The 20,766-nt window shown below is 42.7% G+C and overlaps 1 protein-coding gene and 1 long non-coding RNA gene across 5 annotated transcripts in view; one reads left to right on the top strand and one right to left on the bottom strand.

Annotated features, from left to right (window-relative positions):
• The window catches only part of LOC311263488, a 30,056-nt gene that overhangs the window by 7,540 nt on the left and 1,750 nt on the right, over nucleotides 1-20,766 (bottom strand). Inside the window, exon 2 of the long non-coding RNA XR_014623358.1 lies at nucleotides 12,946-13,032. This is a non-coding gene — a long non-coding RNA (uncharacterized lncRNA). The remainder of the gene's footprint in view (nucleotides 1-12,945; nucleotides 13,033-20,766) is intronic.
• Nucleotides 451-20,754, top strand: mafgb (v-maf avian musculoaponeurotic fibrosarcoma oncogene homolog Gb). 4 transcript variants are annotated; one of them, XM_084363546.1, is made up of 4 exons: nucleotides 986-1,449; nucleotides 7,714-7,828; nucleotides 14,619-14,684; nucleotides 14,774-20,754. In XM_084363546.1, exons 2-4 carry the CDS (start codon nucleotides 7,760-7,762, stop codon nucleotides 15,257-15,259), a joined length of 621 nt encoding a protein of 206 aa, XP_084219672.1. In that variant the 5' UTR covers nucleotides 986-1,449; nucleotides 7,714-7,759; the 3' UTR covers nucleotides 15,260-20,754. The 4 variants fall into 4 exon arrangements, with proteins under 4 accessions (XP_084219674.1, XP_084219672.1, XP_084219675.1 ...); XM_084363548.1 differs by lacking the exons at nucleotides 986-1,449; nucleotides 7,714-7,828 and adding an exon at nucleotides 451-768; XM_084363549.1 differs by lacking the exon at nucleotides 7,714-7,828 and having other exon boundaries at nucleotides 1,331-1,449.

The following is a 20,766-nucleotide window of genomic DNA, read 5'->3' as shown; positions in this document are numbered from 1 at the left end:
AAATAAGGTCCCAGAACACTGTTTGAAGGTAGAAAGGTGGCAGGGTCCGCCAACTATAAACAAAGTATAACAATATGAAATTGTGTTGTCCTTTAAAGTCAGTTTGTTTATTATATAGTTGCATCATTTATATTATTGAGTCATTGAAACAAAGAGTTTGTTTATATAGTTTATTGAGTCATTGTAACAAATAGTTTGTTTATATAGTTTATTGAGTCATTGAAACAAAAAGAGTTTGTTTATTTAGTTTTCTTTAAACATTAAAATAAATCAGTTCTACATAATGCACCTTTAACTTACAAAGCACATAAATGTCCCTAATGGTAATCAATAAGAATGACAGCATCAGATGTTATTTTGTATTCCCTCATTCTGTGCTATTGTTGGAGCCAATCGGTACTTCAAATGTGAACTCTAAGTTTAGACATTGGCATGGAGGAGGGGCTGCCTGTCACACACCGACTGTTGTTACAACAGTCCATCACACAGTAGTAGTGTCTCATGTCTCTTTAAATGCGGGCTGCGTTGATCCTTCATGAATGAAACCATGTGATCCAAACATCAAATGACGTCTGGCGCCTCCGACCATAGACTAAAACAAGCGAGGAAGGAGTGGATATATCTAGAGAGCCGCGAGAAGGCGTGAGCGGAAAAAAAAAACAAAAAAAACATTTCTTCAACTGTCTCTCTTCACACCGGGTCGACCTACCATCGGCGAACCCCGACCCTCGAAGGTGCGGTGGGCGAAAGGCGCCGGTTTGACTTCTGGTGAGTCAGCTTTATCGAAATCACACGTGAAATTCTTTAAAAAGTGCTGAATATAGAGGTGTTGTTTTGCTGAGTGTGCACGGCGAGCGCCGCTGCCATGCCGCTCCAGTGCGGTCGCGCTTGTGTTGCCGCTTGTCCCGCTGAGCGCTGCCGCCGCTGCGCTGTCCTGTTCCGCCGAACTCGCAGCGGCACCGCTGCCGTTTAAAGGGCAGCAGCCTGGTAGTGCTGAATCATCACGATCCAGTCGTCATCCAGACCCGTACACGCGGGTCGGTGGCTCGGACGGCCACGCCGACCGACCGACCGGCGATTTCATAATAACACAGACAAAGGGGGTGCACGCTGCGTGCGGCTGTCAAGCTTAAAAAAAGAAGCCATGTGTCGGAATTAACCTAGAGGACCGTGCGGGAGCAGTCGGCTTCCTGTGCCGTCGGTATGCCCGGGGATTCCCTTGTGTTGTGGCTCCTAAATAGCGAGATATTTAGATATTGTGAAAGTAAGAACAAGGGGGGATATTAACGCAGAGAAACTACTTAGCACCCTCGGTAACAACACACAACCTCAACGTCAGCTTCCCCCACTGTCCTCTCTGCTCGGGGTGCTGAAGCGGCAGCGGTGGACACTGACTGGAAGCCTCCCGCTGTCGCTTCACACATTCACTCGTCTGTTGCCTCTTCTCAGGTAAGATGGCCAGTCAGCTGTTCGCCAGTCAAGTGTGCCAGGCTTTTGTTTAGTTTAGTTTTTTCTTTTTTTGTGTGTGTGTTTCGGGTTCACTGGCTCTCCTGGTTGACATTTGGTCCGCTCGCCTAGTTGTCGGCGGTGACATTAAGTGAAATGTGCCGCGGCGACAACAATAAACAAGCGCAGCTGTCACTGTGGTGTGTTTGTAACTGTCAGGCGTCCGGCGGCTAGCTACAGAGCACGTCCCCACTGTTAGCTGCGCGTCAGAGCGGCGACAGGGACTGTTCTTGACATTTGCTTTGTGTCAGCCGCTGTTCCTCCGGCAGGCCTCCACTTCACGTATGTTAACATCAGGTGATAAATGCGAAGTGACTTGCGTTGTTGGTTTTAAACGCAGAGAATCGGTCTATTTCCCGGCGTGCCCGGTCGTACGCCGGCTCGGCTCGCGGCAGAGATGCTGATTCATCACAACGTTGTTATTTCTCAACGTCTGCGCGAGCCGAGCGGAGGCATGAGGGAGCCATGGCAACATGGCACCGGCGGCAGGCAGGCGGACAAAGGTCTGGAGCGAGGGAAGGAAGAGCTCGGTTTATATCGGGGGCTTGGCTCTGAGATGAATAGGCCCGGGCATGGAGCGGATGTTGACGTGTATATGTGATCATTAGAGCTCATGTGGGCTGAGGAATGAGTGTTTAAAAATGTCATTAAGCGCTAAATTTGCTCATTTTCCCCCCCAGTGAGATTTGGTTATCAGCAGGCTCAAACACACATTCAGACAAAGTGGATTTGATGTGCACACAGGCAGGATAAATATGCTGTAAAAGATTTGGTTGCTTCACTTTGGGGTTATTATGACTTTATTAAAGCAGCTAGTGCCTCACTTTTTCTTAAAAGCTTGTCTAAAAGTGTACAAGTCGAAATGTAACCTTAAGTGTGAATGTTATTATTTGGATGAACACAAATGAAAGCTGGAGAGGAGGACACACATCCCCATGGCGGCTAATGTTGAGCATTGATTTGCTCATGAGGCCACACAGACATCTGTGCTAAAAAAAGAAAGCACCTCAATGAACTGTAATGGCTGCAACGGAATATCCTCTGATTGATCGCTTGTAGATGGGCCATTATCTGCTGCCTGGTAGCAACCCATGAGCATCGCAACTCTTAAACACTGAGGAGTAATAGGGAAGCTCTGTGGGCTCAAGAAAAACAGAAACTTCACCCCCTAATGACTCCATATCAGCAGCTTTAGTTAGAGTCAGCACTCTGCGGAGTGTATCAAAAGTATGTAGTAAGCAAGTTGGCAAGTACTGTAATAGAGGGTCATAATGATGAAACAGTTGTATCAGTACTGGAGAGAAGAGCACCCCCCAACCCCCCTTACTGTCTTTCTCTCTCTCACACACACACACACACATTTTCCCCATTTCCTTTTCTCATTTCATGTACGCACACACACACACACACACACACACACAACCAAGGGGCTAAACTTTTTATACTCGGTATCAGTATTTAATCAGTGCTTGAAGTGCATTTCTCTGTCAAGTACTTTCCCCATCCTTCCCTGGTGTTCACGGTAATTGAACGCTGACCAATGCTTATGTGTGCAACTTTGCTGATGGTGGCGGAGCGGCAAGGCGCGCGGAGCAAGGGGGATGAAGGAAGAGGGAGGAAGAATGAGAGATGGGATTTGCGCAGAGATTGAGAACAAGGACCTTTTTGTCTTCAAGGCATTCCCCTGAAAATGCTGAGGCGAAGCAAATGCGCTCTCGCTTGACAGATGGCGTTTTCACTTGTTACTTACCACAGCTAGTTTCTTTGCCTTGTCGTGTGCGTGTGTGTGTGTGTGTGTGCATGCATGTGTGTATATATGTGTCTGTGTGTGTGTGTGTGTGTGTGTGTGTGTGTGTGTGTGTGTGCATGTGAGAGAGCGTGCAAAGAGAGCAGGAGATATAAAACACCTATACGATGCTAAGATCTAGTTGCTCTAGGGGGATGTGTGTGTGTGTCTAAGCACCAAGGTTAAAAACAGCATGTGTATGTGTTCCTTGCTGCACTTGCAGGATGTAGAAAGAAGATGTAGCAATGGGAAGTGATTTTACTATCAGTTGGCCATTACAACATTGTGCACTTGTCAGTTGATTCCTTATACCTGACCTGAAGCTTCAGCAGGAAGTCCAAAGTAATGAGTACAACATCTCTGTTTTACCACATCTGAGGAGTGTGTGTGTGTGTGTGTGTGTGTGTGTGTGTGTGTGTGTGTGTGTGTGTGTGTGTGTGTGTGGGTGTGATCATATAAACTTGTTTGATTTTCTGCATGCACAGGGGTCAAGTTGATGTAACACTATGTAAAACCTCCTCTGGTGTGTGAGGGAGGAAGGAAGGAAGGAATGGACCGGAGCTTCTGACAAGTGTTTATTCTTCTGGAAGGAAGAAATGCACTGTTGAGAGCTGAAAGCTTCAGTCCATTAATTGATTAATTGATTTAGTCAATCAGAGAATTAATCAGCAACTATTTTGATAACTGAGTAGTTGTTTTAAGTGTTTCTTTTAGCCAAAAAGCTTTTACTGTCTTATGATTGCAAATTGAATATTTTGTAGTTGACCATTGTTTAAATATGCCAACAAGGACTTTAGAAAATTGTGATGGAAATTTTTCCTTATTGTTTTTAGCATTTTCGCCATTCCTTTTTTGAGAAAACAGCCGTCAGGTTCATCTCTGAGGAAAATAATCGTTAGTTGCATTCCTATGTTATTGATAAGTATTCCATCTAAAAACTTTGTCTGGTTTGTGTTTTATTTTTGGGGTGAATCTTATAATTAGATCCTGACTGATACTTTTTATTTTTATTTTCAATGATTTCTCAAATGAGGTAATCAAACATATCTGACAGAGATACGTTCACAATGGTGGGAGGATATTTTACAGTTCAACATCAGACTTTATTGTTGCTAATGACATCAGTGCGCTGAAACAATAAACTTCACTGAGAATCTAATAATTCTACATTACCCCAAGCATCTTTTTCTCTGTCAAAAAAAAGAAAAGCTTGCATATCTGCACATATCAGACAGCACATACGCTGATACTGATATATCGGTGAAAGGCCATTATCAGCTAACAATATGTGCTAATCAGTAGATTAGTTGGGCTCTGCTAATTATCATTTCCTTTACTGAATTCCAATTTCTTTTTCCATTCATCATTTAGGACCATAAAAAATAAATACCCATTACTGAAGTTGATGTCTTCAACCGTCTTGTTTTGTCTGTCCAAAAGTCCACAGATAATCAGTTTACAGAGATGTATGACAAAGAAAAGCAGAAAATTCTCTCATTGAGATTTTGGACTCAGATAATTCGGTTATTTTCTGTCAATAGATTAAGAAGAGTCTTTGTGTTTTAAACCGTTGGTTGGTAGACAGAGGCAACTTGAAGACATAACTTTGGGCTCTGGCAAAATGTGATGAGCATTTTTAAAAATAATTTTCTGACATGTAATAGACTAATCAATTAACCAATTAATTGCTAAATCAATTGGCAGATTAATAAATAATGAAACAATTGTTAGTTGCAGAAATGGAAAAAGTTTAAAATGGGAAAAAAAGGAAAGTTTTACTGTCACCCAGAAATGTCTTAATAAAGAAAAACCAAACAAGACAAACAAACTGAGCAAGAATTCAGCTTGTGGTACTTGACAGTTTTCAATACTCACACATTGCGGTTGGTACCACCAAGTTATTAAGGTTCAATACCGAACATTAACTGTTAGTCTCCAGTCTGTAGTTATGATGTGGTGGTTAATGATGTTCCTGTTAATTTCATTTCTATATCCGTCCTCGCTCTGGGATTGCATTAAAGAAGACGCTTCACAAAGGCGCCGTTTATTGCAGGGCTATATTACTGGATTGCATTAGATTGCACAGGTGTTCACAATACTGTGTCCACCTCCTGTGTGTGTGTGTGTGTGTGTGTGTGTGTGTGTGTGTGTGTGTGTGTGTGTGTGTGTGTGTGTTTTCTGCATGTGTGTGAGAGAGTTTGTGAAGATGATTTCTAAGTGCATGTTTTTGATCTTGTTTACAACTGGGATCCATTTTTCAGAAAAGTCCTGTTACGCTTGAAAATTTCTGAGAGTGAGAGAGAAGTAAAAAGAGAGAAGTTAAAGCAGGAATAAAAGCCGGAGTCGGAGAGTGGGTGAGGGAGAGAGAGAGGGAGAGAGAGAAAAGGAAGCAGTGGGGCAGATCAATAGTTGAGTGTTTTTTCTCCACAGTAATGATGAAATATGGTGTAAGCAGATCTGGTGCATAATCATTGCTGTGCTCCACTGTTTTTCCAGCTTCCGTGTGAGTGTGCTGCTTGTCCTTGTGTTCCTTTTGACTTTGTGTGTGTGCGTCTGTGTGTGTTGACTGTACCCTCCCGCCACAAGTGTCTTGACACCTTATTTACATAACCTCCCTGAGAACCGAAAAACATATGAAATCAAGATGAATCCCAACAGGCACCAGATGTCAAAAAGACAAGAAAAGGAAAACAAGTTCAAGTTCAGTTTAAGCGGCTCAAGTTACTGATCGAACCCCCGTGTCCTGACATGGTCGTGGCGTGTTCAAACACCAATATTACAAAGCTGCGTCTCTGTATCAATAATCTCTCTGTGATCAGTACTCTTTGAGTCAAGTTCTCATGTTTTCCCTCTGAGGACCGCTGGGTTTATTTTGGAGCTTTTTGAGAAGGCTCCAGTTAAAGGAGGCTACTCATTCCCACACATACACAAACAGACACACACACACCATGGCATAGCAGTGATTTTGTTTTGCATGCTGTTTTGAGATATTGAGAATGTAGCCGTGGAGATGCAAGGCCCTGGTAACAGGAGTATCCGTACCAGCGGTTGTCTACCAGTTGCATCATCTCTATGCGCCAAATTGCCGCATTTTCTAACTGCAGTGTGACGATCCCAGAATTGTATGATGGTATGAATTTCTGAACCTCTTAAATGTAAAAAATAAAAAAATGAAAACACACACACACACACACACACACACGGTGGATCAATGCCAAGGAGCAAAGAGAGGGAGCAAAGATATGTGTGTGCCTCAAATGTGGCGCCAGCTCTTTGCCTTCACCTGTGGCATTAAATTATTTCTATGCAACAACAGTTCACCACCGAGTTTTAATTTCCCTGTTCTGTTTGTAAACTACACGTCAGAGCTGCCCTGAAACAAAATATCATCAGGTTTTTAACCACTGTTACCCTCGTTTAGGGTTGCACATCGATCTTCCCTGGATGCTGATTCTTTTTATGCTTCTTATATTGATAGCTTAAACATCTTAGGAGCCTTTTTACTCACCCTCTTTTTGTCTGTTTGATCTTTGAAGACAAAACGGCAACTCATTTTCTGATTTAATCAATCAGTTGTTTAGTCTATACAAATGTTATCGTTTGTCTGACCAGCTGCATATTATCCAAAGATGTTCAATTTACTATCAGGACAAGCTGAAAGTATTCACATTTAAGAAGCTGGAAACAGGCGATTTCTGGCCTTTAAAATAACTTAAGCCGTTAATCAAAATTGTTGCTAATTGTTACTGTTTGACTAATCGATTATTCAACTGATAACTTCAGCTCTACAGCTGACAAATCTGGATGGCGAAAACAGGATTTGTTCCCTGCATGATACAGACAATCAGTTTCATTTTGACATCCATCGTCCTTTGTGCTGGAAACTACACAATATATTCTTAAGTAAGATAAAAACAGAAATACATTTGGATGAGACGATACAAAACATTGAAGTGAGTCAGTTTCTTTTAGAGGAAGCCTCGGAGATGAGGAGAAGCCTTTTATCAGGATGAACTGTTGGTTCCTAACATTTCTTTTCATTCTTCTGCTTCTTGAGGCATAATGTGGAGTTTTACCTCATACACATATTATTTGAAATATGCAAACTATTTATAACATTGTACTGTAACTGACTTTATTATTTATTTTTGGTTTTGTATATGTGTTCACTGAAGATGTCTTATTAAACTAAATGTTTGGCATGACGTGTAAATATAAAACTAACTGTACGATGGAAAAGAGACATTACTACAGTATAATATTCACATGCCCACACACTATGGTCCTGTGTGTGTGTTTGGCTGAACCAGAATGCCTCTCATACCATCTTAAATGAGTGACAACAACTGGGAAACCTTAAAATGGTCACCAGGAACGTCCCAGTGACAAGCACCTTCTTTTGTTCACTTCTGATCTCATAGTATGATTGCCAAGACCTCTGATGAAATCTCCCCACCAATGTGACTGATGATGACGAACGCATCCCCTCTTTGCTGCCGCGCCAAAACTTTCTCCCCGTCTCAAGTTGCTGACCGGGTATGTGCAGCGTAACATGTCGTTTCGCTTATCTGCGTCTCCCTCACAGCCCTCTGTTTGTTCTTCACACAGAGAGAGAAACCAACTTAACCTACGCTACATGCTTTCTCTCCTCTTTAAAAAAAAAAAAAAGCACTTGTGAAGAAAAAAAAAGGAGCCAGAGCTCAATTGCCTGACAGTGCAGTTTTTTTGCTTGTGTTGGGAAATTTGTCATCACACTCCGACTTACTACCTGGAATGGGAAAAACGTGTCGACGCCAGGACTTTTTCTCGCCTTTAATAACGCACTTGCACAAACACTGTCTCGCGCACACTTAACCAGCAAGCGCGTGCACACTCTCACACTCGCACACACACACACACACACAAAACCCCTTTTGAACTCTCAGAAAAGTGTGAAAGTGATCGCTCTTCACTCTCCATACATTATAATATGTATATGAGGGGACATACGCTTCCTCTTTTGCAAGTCTTCTTCTTCACTTACTTCCTGTTTTCTCCATCTCCTCTGCTCCCCTCTCTGTCTGTGTTATCATGCTTATTTCACGCTCTGCATACCTCCCAGTTAATAGCTTCCTGGCTTCTTCTCCACACACACATACACTCACACACAGGGTTCAAACTGGTGTCTTCTCTCCCCCTCCGTCTTCACCATCTCTCCATGGCCCACCACTGTGAGCCTGCCCCCTCTCTATACACAGGTTGCCATTATCGGCGATCTGATTCCTAATTCTCAATTAGCCTCCACACAGTGCTTGCCGTTAATTATTTACCAACTCCCTCAACACCCTCGGCCCACACAAGATCAATGGGCGCGAGCACCACTGCCTCCCTCTTTAAAAAAACCCAAGGTGGACTGCAGCCAGAGGGAGCTGATCTTGTGGCGCTCATACGTTTTAATTCACGCCCCCCCCCCCACATTTCTGCTCTCTTTATGTCTTTCCATCATGTCCTCTCTATGTCTTACAGCATGTCTTCGCTGCCTCGCTCAGCTGCCATCCTTTGTGTTCTCCATTATTGCTCAGAGAGTTGCCTGAGGGAGGAGGCGCAGTTAAGGCAGTTGTTATGTTGGGATTATTCAATAAAGACAGACTTTGCGGCTGCATCACAAAACGACTTGTGACTCTTACAATCTATTCTTGATCATTCTCTATATGCTATCTTGTTTATGCTCGCGTACACCCACACACACCAGCCCCCGGGTCGTTTTTGAAGCGCTTAATCTGGCTATTTATTTTCCTGTGTGTATATGTGTGTGTGTGTATGTGTGTGTGTGTGTGTGTGTGTGTGTGTGTGTGTGTGTGTGTATGCAGCACGCCACCGGCTTTTAAGTAGGAAGTCTCTTTCCAAGAATTCTGCCTGTACGGCGGTAGTGGCTAGAGCAAAAGGTTCTCTCAAACAAGATTAATTAGAGCTCTGTCTGAACCCAGCCACACACACACACACACACACACATACACACACAGAGTTCATCATCCGACTCGTGTGCACTACATGAAGAGAAAGGAGTCGTACTGTATGTCTTCTTGTGCTCTTTAATCTATCTTTATAAACCCCATGATCGCTGTGTTCACCTTCTGCCACACTATTACTCATGTTCTCATCCCTTCTCCAGGACTTGATTTGTCAACAAGACAGGATGTGAGGCTTTTTATGTGTGTGTGTGTGTGTGTGTGTGTGTGTGTGTGTGTGTGTGTGTGTGTGTGTGAGACGGAGAGCAGAAGGTCTGGGGAGAGAGAGAGAGAGAGAGAGAGAGAGAGAGAGAGAGAGATGGTCAGCAGTAGTTTCATTGCACTGGATCAGCTTCAGAACTTTTCTAATTGGAGGTTTTAGTCGTGGTCGTTGCTGAGTTCATGGTTTTTTTTCTCCCCCCCAATCCCCCCTCCATTTCTCCCTCCCTGGTCCTCTCTCTCTCCCTCCCTCCCCCTCTCTCTCTCTCTCTCTCTCCCTCTACCTCCCTCTCTCTCTCTCTCTGCCCCCCCCCACCTCACCCCCGCCGTACCCAACAGCTAAGCTCTTACAAATGTGTTGAGGATGCATTTTCACCCAAACGCTTTCCCACCCCCTCTTCTTTCCTCCATCTCTGCCCCCCCTCCCTCCCTCCTGTCCTGTTCCTCCTCATCGCAGTTCCTCCCTCCATCCCCACCTCTGTCCCCCTCCTCTCCTCCTCCTCCTCCTCCTCCCTACTCACTTGCCTCTCTCTTTATCCTCTCTTCTTTCTCCCTTGTCATTTGCACCCCCCACCCCGTCCTCCCTCCATACTCAGCATTTTTCTCGGTTGTGGGTGTGATGTCTCCGCTGTAACGCTAATCAGCTCTGGAGACGTCAGCATTCTTTCAGTCCTCCTTCACCACCACCACCACCACCAGCAGCACCCCCAGCCTCCTCCCTCTCTCCTCCGTTCTTACCTAGTCTGTCTTCACCTTGCTATCCCACCAACTACTCACCCTCTTTTATCCTCACTGTCTTATCTTTTCTTCTCTGCGAGCCGTGTTTTATTCATCTCCACCACGTCTCACCTCTTCTTTCATCCCTGTCCCCATGTCCCGTCCTCTGTGTTTGTGTGTGTTGTCTCTCCGCTGTAACTGTAAGCAGCTCTGCTCTTGAGTCGTCAGCGTTCTTTTGGTTGCTCCATAAAAATACAGCCTGCCACAGCAAAAAAGCTGTCTGTTGTAGCAACAGTGACTGTGGCATTGACCACACCGCAGCAACCAACCCGCAAGCATTGTGGGAAGGACACCTCTGGCACTTTGTGTTTGTGTGTGCGCGCATGTCTGGGCGCATGTCTGGATGCGGACGCTCAAGATGAATGGCGGTACCTTTGCTCAGCAGATGATCTTTAACCTGGGTGACTCACACATGGCTTGAACACACACACACATTCACACACACAAACTGGCTTATTGCAGTTTAATGTTGGGGAGCAGATCAGGTTAGTTGTTCTCTAACCTTGATGAAATAGGCCCCAAACTTACTGTCCTGCTCCCCAAGTAAATATACACCACCACGACCATAACGCTCGCTTCCATGATAATCAAGATGTGCACCGATTAGGGTTGCAGCAGTATGACATTTTTCAGAAGGATAACCATCTCAAAAATATCCCTGTATCACACAATTATTGTTATTATTATTATCAGTTACAGTGACCTTTAATAGGAAGGAAGTTATAGTATAGTAAAATAGTTATAATTTCACCAAAAAAACATGGTGAAGTGCCCTTCCTTTACTATAAAAAGGCTATATCACGACTTTCTGCATGTTGGTTTTTTCGCGGGGGTGAAATTGGCTGATTAATTAGCTATATTTTTGTCAGTGTCCTTGCCTACATTGGACAGGTAATAGTATAGACACAGACAGGAAATGAGGGACTAGGAAGAGGGTTATGACATGCAGCGACTGTCCAAACTGGAGTGTGGACATTGTGGTTATGCGTCTTAACCATTCAGCTTCAAGGACACACTTAATTGGCAGATTAATCAATAAAGAAAAATAATCATTAGTGTTACCTGTGGCACAGATCACATCCTTTACTCATCAGTTGGTTGGATTAGTTCATGATCACATTTATCGCTTACTGTTAAGTTTTGTTCAAATCTGGCACATTTTGTAATTTGAATTTTTCTTAAATTTACCGAACAAACTGACAAACCACGAACAGTGATTAATGTTGTGTCATTAGCCATAATATAATATTTGAAACAAAGACATTTGCCGAAAACCAAAAGATGACTACGAAGTGGCTGTATTTGTATGGATAAAGATACTCAAGTACCGTCTGTACTCCTGCCGTGATTCTGCTTGCTAGTTGCTTTTATCTAAAACAACTAAAAATTCCCTCACATCTTAATTTTGTGTCGTCAAGTATGGAATAAAACCCCTGAGCCATGCACGAACAGTATGTTCAACTTCGGCACGTATCAAGCATTGTTTAGCACTTTAACTACATTGGCACATTTGTGTACTTGCAGCCAACCGTTTTGTGTGTGTGTTTTATTGTGCCCCACTGGCATGGCAGCAGGGGAATCCGTGTGTGTGTGTGTGTGTGTGTGCTTGCTTTTTGTTTGTATGTAGATGGGTTGCGGGGGAGGGGGTCGGGGTGTTGGGCACAGGGGAAATAAGCCAGTGCCTGGCAGGAAAACTGCCTCCTTTTTGCCCCCTCTGTTTTCCCTCCCCCCATCTCTTCACCGCCCCCACCCCCAACAGCCACCCCTCAGTCTTCATGCCTTTGATCCATCTATTGTGCGATGGTGCACCTCCAGCTGTGGGAGGCTGCATCCAAACACAAGACTGCAGTGGTACATGAGGATGGAAGACATTTTTTTATTGAGAAGAAGCTCTAAATATACACAGCTTAATGAAAGACCATTTATGATTGACTGATCTTAACCCCCTGAAAGAAGCAGTGCTCTTGCTCCATCATAGTATATCGTAGTATATCTTTTCCCCTTGTTGAGTGTTGAGTTGATGTGCATTGTGTGCACGCACAGTTACTTGTATGTGCTTGTAGCGTACGTATTTCTTTGATCTACAGCTATTTATAACTGTAGGATTTGTGGCAGCGCTCGCACAAACACTCGCGCACCCTCGCAGACAGACAGGCAGAGGTGCATTGTGGGGGAGGCTCACTGGCACGCTCAGTGCTGGGCCTTTTTGACAGAAAAGAGTAAGAATGAAAAGAGAACAGACACATCCTCACGTCTCTTAAATGTCATAACTTCCCTAAAAATTAGCTTTTAAAATTACCCAACTCGTGAATGACTGAAGAAATCTGACTTCCTCCCAAATTCTTACTTTTTCAAACAGGCTGGTAACACTTTATAATAACCATCATTGATAATTGGTAAATTTATAGTTAATTAAACTTAAACTAGGTAATAGGTATTAGACTGTAACAATTAAATGCTTTATAAGCCATTTATTTAGCAACTGTAAAGGTTTCTAAACACCAGACACAACTTTATAACAGCCATCTTAATAACGTTTATGAACTACACAGTATTTTACTAAATTTACCATTTACAAAGTATTATGAGCATCATTTGCAACTTCACATTAGGCAATTGCTTAAAGAATAAGTTCAACCAAAAATAAAAATGTACTTCTTATCTACTCACCCTCATGCTGATGGAAAGTCAAGTGAAGTTTTGTAGTCCGCTAAACAATTCTGCAGCTTCCCAGCAAAACAGCATTGCAGCATTCTCCTAAACAATGGAAGTTGATGGGGACTTGTTTTTAAATGTTAAAAGAACAAAAAAACATAAAATGTTTCCATCCAGCTCATGGTCTCTGGAAGACCCAAGATCCCAAATTGTTTAATTTAATTAATTTGAAGACATGTGAGTAAAAACAAATTTTTTTAAATCATAAAATGATTGACAATACAGTTTTCCCGGTCTCTGGAAGCCCTGAGACCCCAAATAGATTTGAAAACAGTAGTGGACTCAGGATGTTTTAGGGGTAGTCGTGGTATATTTATAGTGAAGAGTGGGCACTTCACCACGTTGTGTCCACTGGAAGGGCACCCTAGAGGACACTTTATAATATTATCTACCATCGGGGCATCCAAGAGGGCACTTTAGTGATGTCTTTTCGAACATTCGAACATGGGGTTACCACGGGGGCCATTATTATAAAGTGTTACTGACTGGCTCAGGTGTGATACATGAGAGAGTATGAATACATGCTGTCTTTAATCACAAGTTGGTTTAACTGAACTTCAGGTTCAGCAGGATCAGGTGTGGCGATGGTGATTCACAGCCAATCACAAGCCAGCTTGTTCTCACGTTGACCTGCAGGCCTTCGTCAGCCTGCAGTTATATATCTGGCAAACCCTCCGCTTTAAGGAAAGGAGTTAGAGAGTTGTAAAGGGTGTAAAAACAGAGAAGGGGCTGGGGGGATAGAAAGTGACAGAGGAGAGCAGAAATTTGCGCGGCAGTAGAGGAGAGAGAGAGAGAGGAGAGGGAGGGGCGAGAGAGTGAGATCAGGAATCTGCTGAGTCATCATGACTGGTCTCATGATGATCGCTCAGCAGCAGCAACAATAGCGGCACTTTATCGAACACACATACACACACACACACACACAGGTCTGAGAGATGAGAGCCAGACCAACGCACCACACAAAGCGTCTCATTGAGAGCTTGTGAGATGCTCATCTGTGGAGCCGTGCGCTCTAAGGACTGATCTCATCTTTTGCACTTCCAGGCTCCCTCTTTGTTGACTTCTGATTCACACTGTGTCGTCTCCATCCTTTGTCTCTTGTTTCCACTGTGGTACAAACGCGTATACACACATTTGTGAATAGGTCTATATGTGTCTTGGGTAAGGTGTGTGTGTGTGTGTGTGTGTGTGTGTGTGTGTCAGGGCTCTAACAGTTGGTTTTCCCCTGGAGTCCTTCCCACAAGTTTTACCACTTCCTCTTCTTTCACGTTCATTTCACCCCTATTGGCCTAAAGCCAGCCAATAAGAGTTCAGCAACACAAAGGTAGTGGGCACTGTTGGTGTAACCACCAGGAAACAGGAAGTCAGGGAAATTCTAAGAAAAGTTTGTTTGTCACTTTCACTCATGCATTGTGACACGGGTGCATAATGCTTGAACATGCTCACACCTCAGTGCTCCAACAGTAGATTTCACTCTGGTGTGTCTCCACTGGTCCAGGTGGGTAGCAACATGCAGTGTTATTGTTCTGAAACTCAGTGATGGTGTTTTTAATGCTTTCACTCTGTTAACTGTCATCACTAAAAAGCTGTCTTTTGCTCATGATTTTACCCCCCTTGCGTCTCCGCAGGTCTGTTCAGAAGAGCAAGGCTCTTGTGGCATGACGACGACTAACAAAGGAAATAAAGCCTTGAAGGTAAAACAAAGCATGTTTCACCCTGTGTTCTCTGTATGTGTTAGGTTCTGTCTCTGCCTCACTCCCCTCCTCTCTCCTGTTCCCTCCAGGTGAAGCGTGAGCCGGGGGAGAATGGCACCAGCCTCACGGACGAGGAGCTGGTGACCATGTCGGTGCGGGAGCTGAACCAGCACCTCCGAGGGCTCACCAAGGAGGAGATCCTGCAACTGAAACAGCGGCGGCGCACCCTGAAGAACCGAGGCTATGCCGCCAGCTGCCGGGTGAAGCGGGTCACCCAGAAGGAAGAGCTGGAGAAGCAGAAGGCCCAGCTGCAGCAAGAGGTGGACAAACTGGCCAATGAGAATGCTTCGATGCGTGTCGAGCTGGACGCTCTGAGGTCTAAGTACGAGGCATTACAGACGTTTGCCAGGACTGTGGCACGGAGCCCCACGGTCGGGGTCGGGGTTAGGGCTGGAGGGGGAGGAGGAGGGGGAGGGGTGCCGTCATCAGTCATTGGTCCTCTCATACCGGGGAAGGTGGCAACAGCGACGAGCGTGATCACAATAGTGAAGTCAAAAACAGATGCACGGTCTTGAGGGAGGGGAAGATAGATGAGGGTGGAGTTCAGCTGCAGCAGAGTGATTCTTCTTCCCTTCCGGCCACCTCTCCTCCACCTGCACTGACTTCAAACAGCTGGGCAGTCTCCATCACATCGCCTCAGCATGTTCCCGTCACCTGTCCCTCAGATCAGTGCAGGCGGAGGAAAGGATGGAAGCAGAGGAAGATCATTGAGACTATAAAGATGCAAGCCCCTTGGTCAGCGCATGATCATTTAGCACAGGACAGACACACAGGGTTCCTACGGTCACTGAAAGCCTGGAAAAGTCAAAGAACTTGAGATATAAGAGTGAGATAATTTGGATTTTATTCCTGGCCGGGGAGGAAAAAAATTTAAAAACATAAATGCCCCAAACACTTTGGAGAAATCATGACATTTTGTTCAGTTTCCATACACATCAGTCAAGTGTTCAGCGTTGAGTTTTACTGCTAGATAGCTGTAAGTGCATAATAATCACACATTTGCACACTAGACTCAAAGTGGTTGCTTGCCTGAAGTAAGACGTAGAACATTGGAATTCGCCACAACAACAAACCTATTCAGACACATGTAATGGAGCCAGACAGACTGTATTCAAGGTGCAGTGTGTAGTTTTGGAGAAGAAATTCAAACTCAGAATTTTAATATTTACAAGAATAGTGAGGTAATAGTACAAACTCAGAAATATTTATTTTATCCCGTAACTGAATAAACAAGCTGTTCTCAGAGGAAAATAAGGTAGAAAGCTAGAAAGGTGGCAGGGTCCGCCACATATAAACAAAGTAATACAGTATAAAACTGTGTTGTCCTTTAAGGTCAGTTTGTTTATTCAGTTTATTCAGTCGTGAAAACAAAGAAAGTTGTTTTTATTTAGTTTGTTTAGGTCAATGAAGACCTTTCTCTTCTGATTAAAATTTCTTCCCTAAAAACTACATAGTGCACCTTTAATGTAAAACTCATAGGAAAGTCATTGGATTTGTTGACACAAACAGTGTTTGGTGCCTGAGTTCTAAAAGAATACACAAGATTTCATGTGACCTGCAGAGACGTCCCGTCATGCTCCACCCAGCCAAGAACTTTTTCAGAAGAGTACTATAGAAAAATATATATTACACGATGGTGGTAACTGTATTTCTACTGTTTTGTACTGTGTTGTCATTCACATGAGGTCCAAAGTGTATTCTCTGTGTGTCAATTGTTATATATCAGAAATTCTGTGAAATTCTGTGGCGCGTGTTTGTTTTGGTATTGCTATATTTAGTTAGCTGTATTTTTTCTACAATCTCTTCACTTTCTATGTCCAGCTCTCTCTCTGTCCTCTCTCTCTTATCTTATCTCTCTCTGTCCTTCCATTTTTCAATTCCAACTGGTTTCCAGTTATTACACTCAGCACTTCCTGGATTTAACAGAAAGACAGGGGAAAAGGCAATTGATATTTACCAAAAAAAAGAAAGAAAATGCTATCGTGAAAGGGAGATAAAGTTGCTCAAAGTCACTGACTTTATCTCAGCTTGTAAGGGTTTTCAGGGAACTGGTCGTTTGAATTCAGATAAAGTCGTCTTCTGTCTGTTTGAGTTCTTGTCAAAAGTATATTCAAGAAAATTGGAAGGGCAAGTGCCTTGGTCTCCTAATGATATGCATCAAGAAGAAGTCAACAGGACATGAGGATTTGTGGAGATTCAATGCAAATAAATATTCAAAGGTGTTTGCATATTTACCTGTGCTTAATGGGATACACTGACCAATCAGGAATCAGGTTGTGGCAGCATTTGACTCTCGCTGTGCGTTGTTGTATGAGCTGTGTAGTACCCATCAGGATTAATTACATTAATAACACCCATTTATGTGACTCGGCAGTTCATTTCACTTCAAGAAAAAAAGGAGGTCTGCAAAACAGGAGCCTGTATTCATCACAATTTTATCTGTCTTATGTTAATCACTTGGTTCACATGTGTTTGAATTTGATTGGCTACTGGCTCCGAAATCTAGGTTATCACACCCACAGCTAAATTTCTTGCCTCAAATCAGAGTGGTTTTACGCTGCATTCCTCTTTGCTTTTAACCACAGAGCTCACTTTGCAAGTGCAAATGTGATTACTGACAGTGCAGTCAGCAAGCGAAGATATGCCTCTGAACTTCCAGTCACACAAATGGGATGTCATTTTCACACGAGTGTTACCATAAAAGTAGTCTTATGTGGTGTTCTATACTCAAAGAATCTTTGTCTATGTATGGTAGAGTCTGGAGTTTTATAAAGACAATTATCTTTGCATTGTTTGTAACGACCTGTAAAAAAAAAAAAAAAAAAAAAAGGTATAACAAAAATCTGTTTGATATACAGTATCTCTCTATTTTGCAATTGTACCAAAAGTGGCTTAACTACTGAATAGCTTTGTTTTTTCTCTAGTGACTAGGCACGTGTGTGTAACCGTGAACTAGTGTGTGGTGTGCTGTGTAGGTACGTGACGAGGTAACTATAACGTTCACTATTTCATGGATATGACTTTGATCCTTGTTTGATTTCAGGCCGAAGCGGGTGATGACACCGTGGGTAACTGCACTCTTTTCTCTAATCAGAAAATCTTTGTCCTCCCGGCCCCATCACTCAGCTCCAGCACTGCAGACGTGTTAGATCTCGTGTTTATCTGCTCCCAATCTGCACTTAGGACTTGTACATTTTACTTTCTTTGGCAGACCCATTTCCCATGCTCCCTTTCTTTTGGTCCTTGCAGCATTCGAGCTCGTTATTGCAGATAAAGTGGCCGATGAGGGGAGGTGTTATTATACTGGTGTATTCAGGTGATCTGGCGAGGTAACAGAGATGTGAAACTCAATAATGGGCCTACATGGCTGCACCACCCCTACTCCTTCAATAAGTTATTTTTGTAGTGTGTGATAAAAGTATTTGTTTTTGCTGTGTACATTTTATATAGTTCTGTATATATATATAATGTTGTTCCTGTTTTATTTGTTTTATAACTGTTCTGTAAGTGTCAGGGAAGTGAAGCAAATCTGTTTGTATTTGGTGTTTTATGAAGTGAAAAAATGTATTCTGCTATTTAATGGTTTGTCTGTCAAAGAGTAAGGTTAACCTTAAAAAGTACAATTGCCTCAAACTTTTTTTTTTTTTTAACAGAGGGAAAGCTAATTTAATTGAGTTATTTACTGAACTAGAAACAGAAACAGTACATACATGCAGCCTTTTTACCTGAACCGCTACTTTTCCACTGTGAAGTAAAAAGGGGTTAGCAAGCCTACTGCTGTGCAGTTAATAAGATTAGCAAGGCATGTCTTCATCTGTATCTACATTTATATCAAATAAAATTCAACCAGGTGAACAGCGGGCAAAGGCACTGGAAGGGTTTGAGGTTTTGAAATATGATTTCTGCATTTTCTGTAAACTGATAACCATTTGCACGGTCAGTCAACTGTGAAATCAGAGAGCTACAAATGTCAAATGAAAATGGCGAATACATTATCACAGGACTTTACGATATTCAGCTACAAGCAAATATTAGCTATCACACACAGTATATTTATGTATGCGCTCTGTATTTTTTTTAAAAAGTGCTGTTTTGATGATTTTCTAGGTTTTGTTCATTTATTCTTTGTTCCTGTCAGCCTCTACATTTGCTTGTTAAATGATGTTTTCGCTGGCGTGTCCTGTGTGGTGCGTGTGGTATAAAATGGGAAGAAACACACGACTTCTGCTCAGATTGTGTCAAGTTAAAGCAAAACATGAAACTTGTCGGTGCTTGTCAGACTGTATGTGCCGCTGTCAAACGATAAGTTTCCACCTCGTGTGTGTTTTCATGCTCCTCTTATTTAACTGATGCATTCTGTGTAAACATAAATGTGTAAACATGGCGGCTGCTGTCTAATAGACATCTCTAATTATGCAAACTGTGTAGGGCAAAATTAGACCTCCTGCCACACATGAGCGGTGATGCTATCGTAGTGGTTGTGCCTAGTTGTCTGTTTTTATGATTGCAGGTACAGTGTGATGTGACAACGTTAAAGAGCTTATATACAGAGTGTTAAGCAGTTGGTTGTACATGCCAGCGCCAGTTTGTCTCTTTAAATCTGACTTGCGTGTTGATTTTTCAGTGTCGCTTAACAATTAACTGTGAAAACATGAAATTGAATATCCTGAGGAGAAAAAAACTGAATGCAAAGTATACTGTAGCTGTCATGCAAAGCCTGCAGTCGAACTGAAGAGCATGTGTCTTCCAGACTTGTAGTAGAGTCAGGGTGTTAGGTCGCTAAACAAATGAGGTGAAACATCAGAGTGTCTTCCTGATTTCCACTCAGCAGACATGATCAGCTGACAGCAGTGACCTTTTAGTGAATAGCAGACAAGGCGCTTGGTGGTTCTCATAACAGAGTTTAAGAGTTCAGAAGACACACTGACCTTATTTCCCTCTGTCTGTACAGGGGTCATGGCCTCTTATGAAAAGACATTTCATCTCAAATCCAAGCAACCACTCCTAAACCACATCTATAAATATTTTACAGAGGCAGAAAGGAGCGGTGGAGGAACATGAAACACTTAACCATGTCCCAATCCACTCATCCCAACCGTTTTTACAAAGTGTCAGAGAGTTATCTGAGGGCTTCCAGGCCCTTCTTCAAAAACAGCAGATTCTTCTAGGAGATGCAAATCATTAACTCCTTATCTTGCTGCTTGGCCAATCGCTATGTAGTCATCCAGTTGTTTTCCTGTCTAGTGAATCACGCCACCGTACTCTAAAAGCCCTTTCACCCACCCCCAACACCGATCGATGAGAGTAAATGAACCAAGGATTCCTTTGATCGTTTGTTTGGTGTTTTCATCAATAATAATGTTTGCTTTGCCTCCCAAGTTGCTCCCCCTTCCTCCTGCTGCTCTCTCTCTGTTGCCCCTGCCCTTATCAGTCGTTCAGCCTCTAAATAACATTCGTACCCAGAGTTTAGGTATCACATCACATCACATTTTTTTGTTTTGTTTTAACTCCTGAAAAATATTTTTTCCCCATCAAACCACATGTGTCTGCCAGTGAGACTTCGACCAGGGTTACTCATGGGAGCTGTGATATTTTTGTGTTTCTAAAGTATACAACGGTCAGTTTAAAGCTATAGAAAAGTAGTGAGTTTGTGTGAATATGGCGTAGCCTATTCAGAAAAGCCCTTGTAATAGAAAATTCTGTGTTTTGTAATATTTCTGTATGGGGTGTTATAAATTATTCTATGACAGTACTTTCTATGGGAAAATACTTAAAATGTGACAGTCTTTGTAAGTATTTATCTTCAACTAAATTATTGTACTTTTTTTTTTTTTTTTTTGCAATTTGTAGATATGTAAGTGATGATGACAAGGTATTGGTAATCATGGAATTAACTGTTTCATCATCGGTCTGATGCATCTTTTAATTTATTGATGTATATACTGTATGTTTGTTGATAAACAGCTTACTTTATTTTGTATATGACCAATAAACATGTTTTGAAATGGAACCACTTTTTCTT

The sequence above is a fragment of the Pagrus pagrus genome (assembly GCF_965226575.1).
Source record: "Pagrus pagrus genome assembly, chromosome: 2".
Lineage (NCBI taxonomy): Eukaryota > Metazoa > Chordata > Actinopteri > Spariformes > Sparidae > Pagrus > Pagrus pagrus.
Note: the sequence above shows the minus strand (reverse complement) of the source record. Positions and strands in the feature narration are given on the sequence as shown.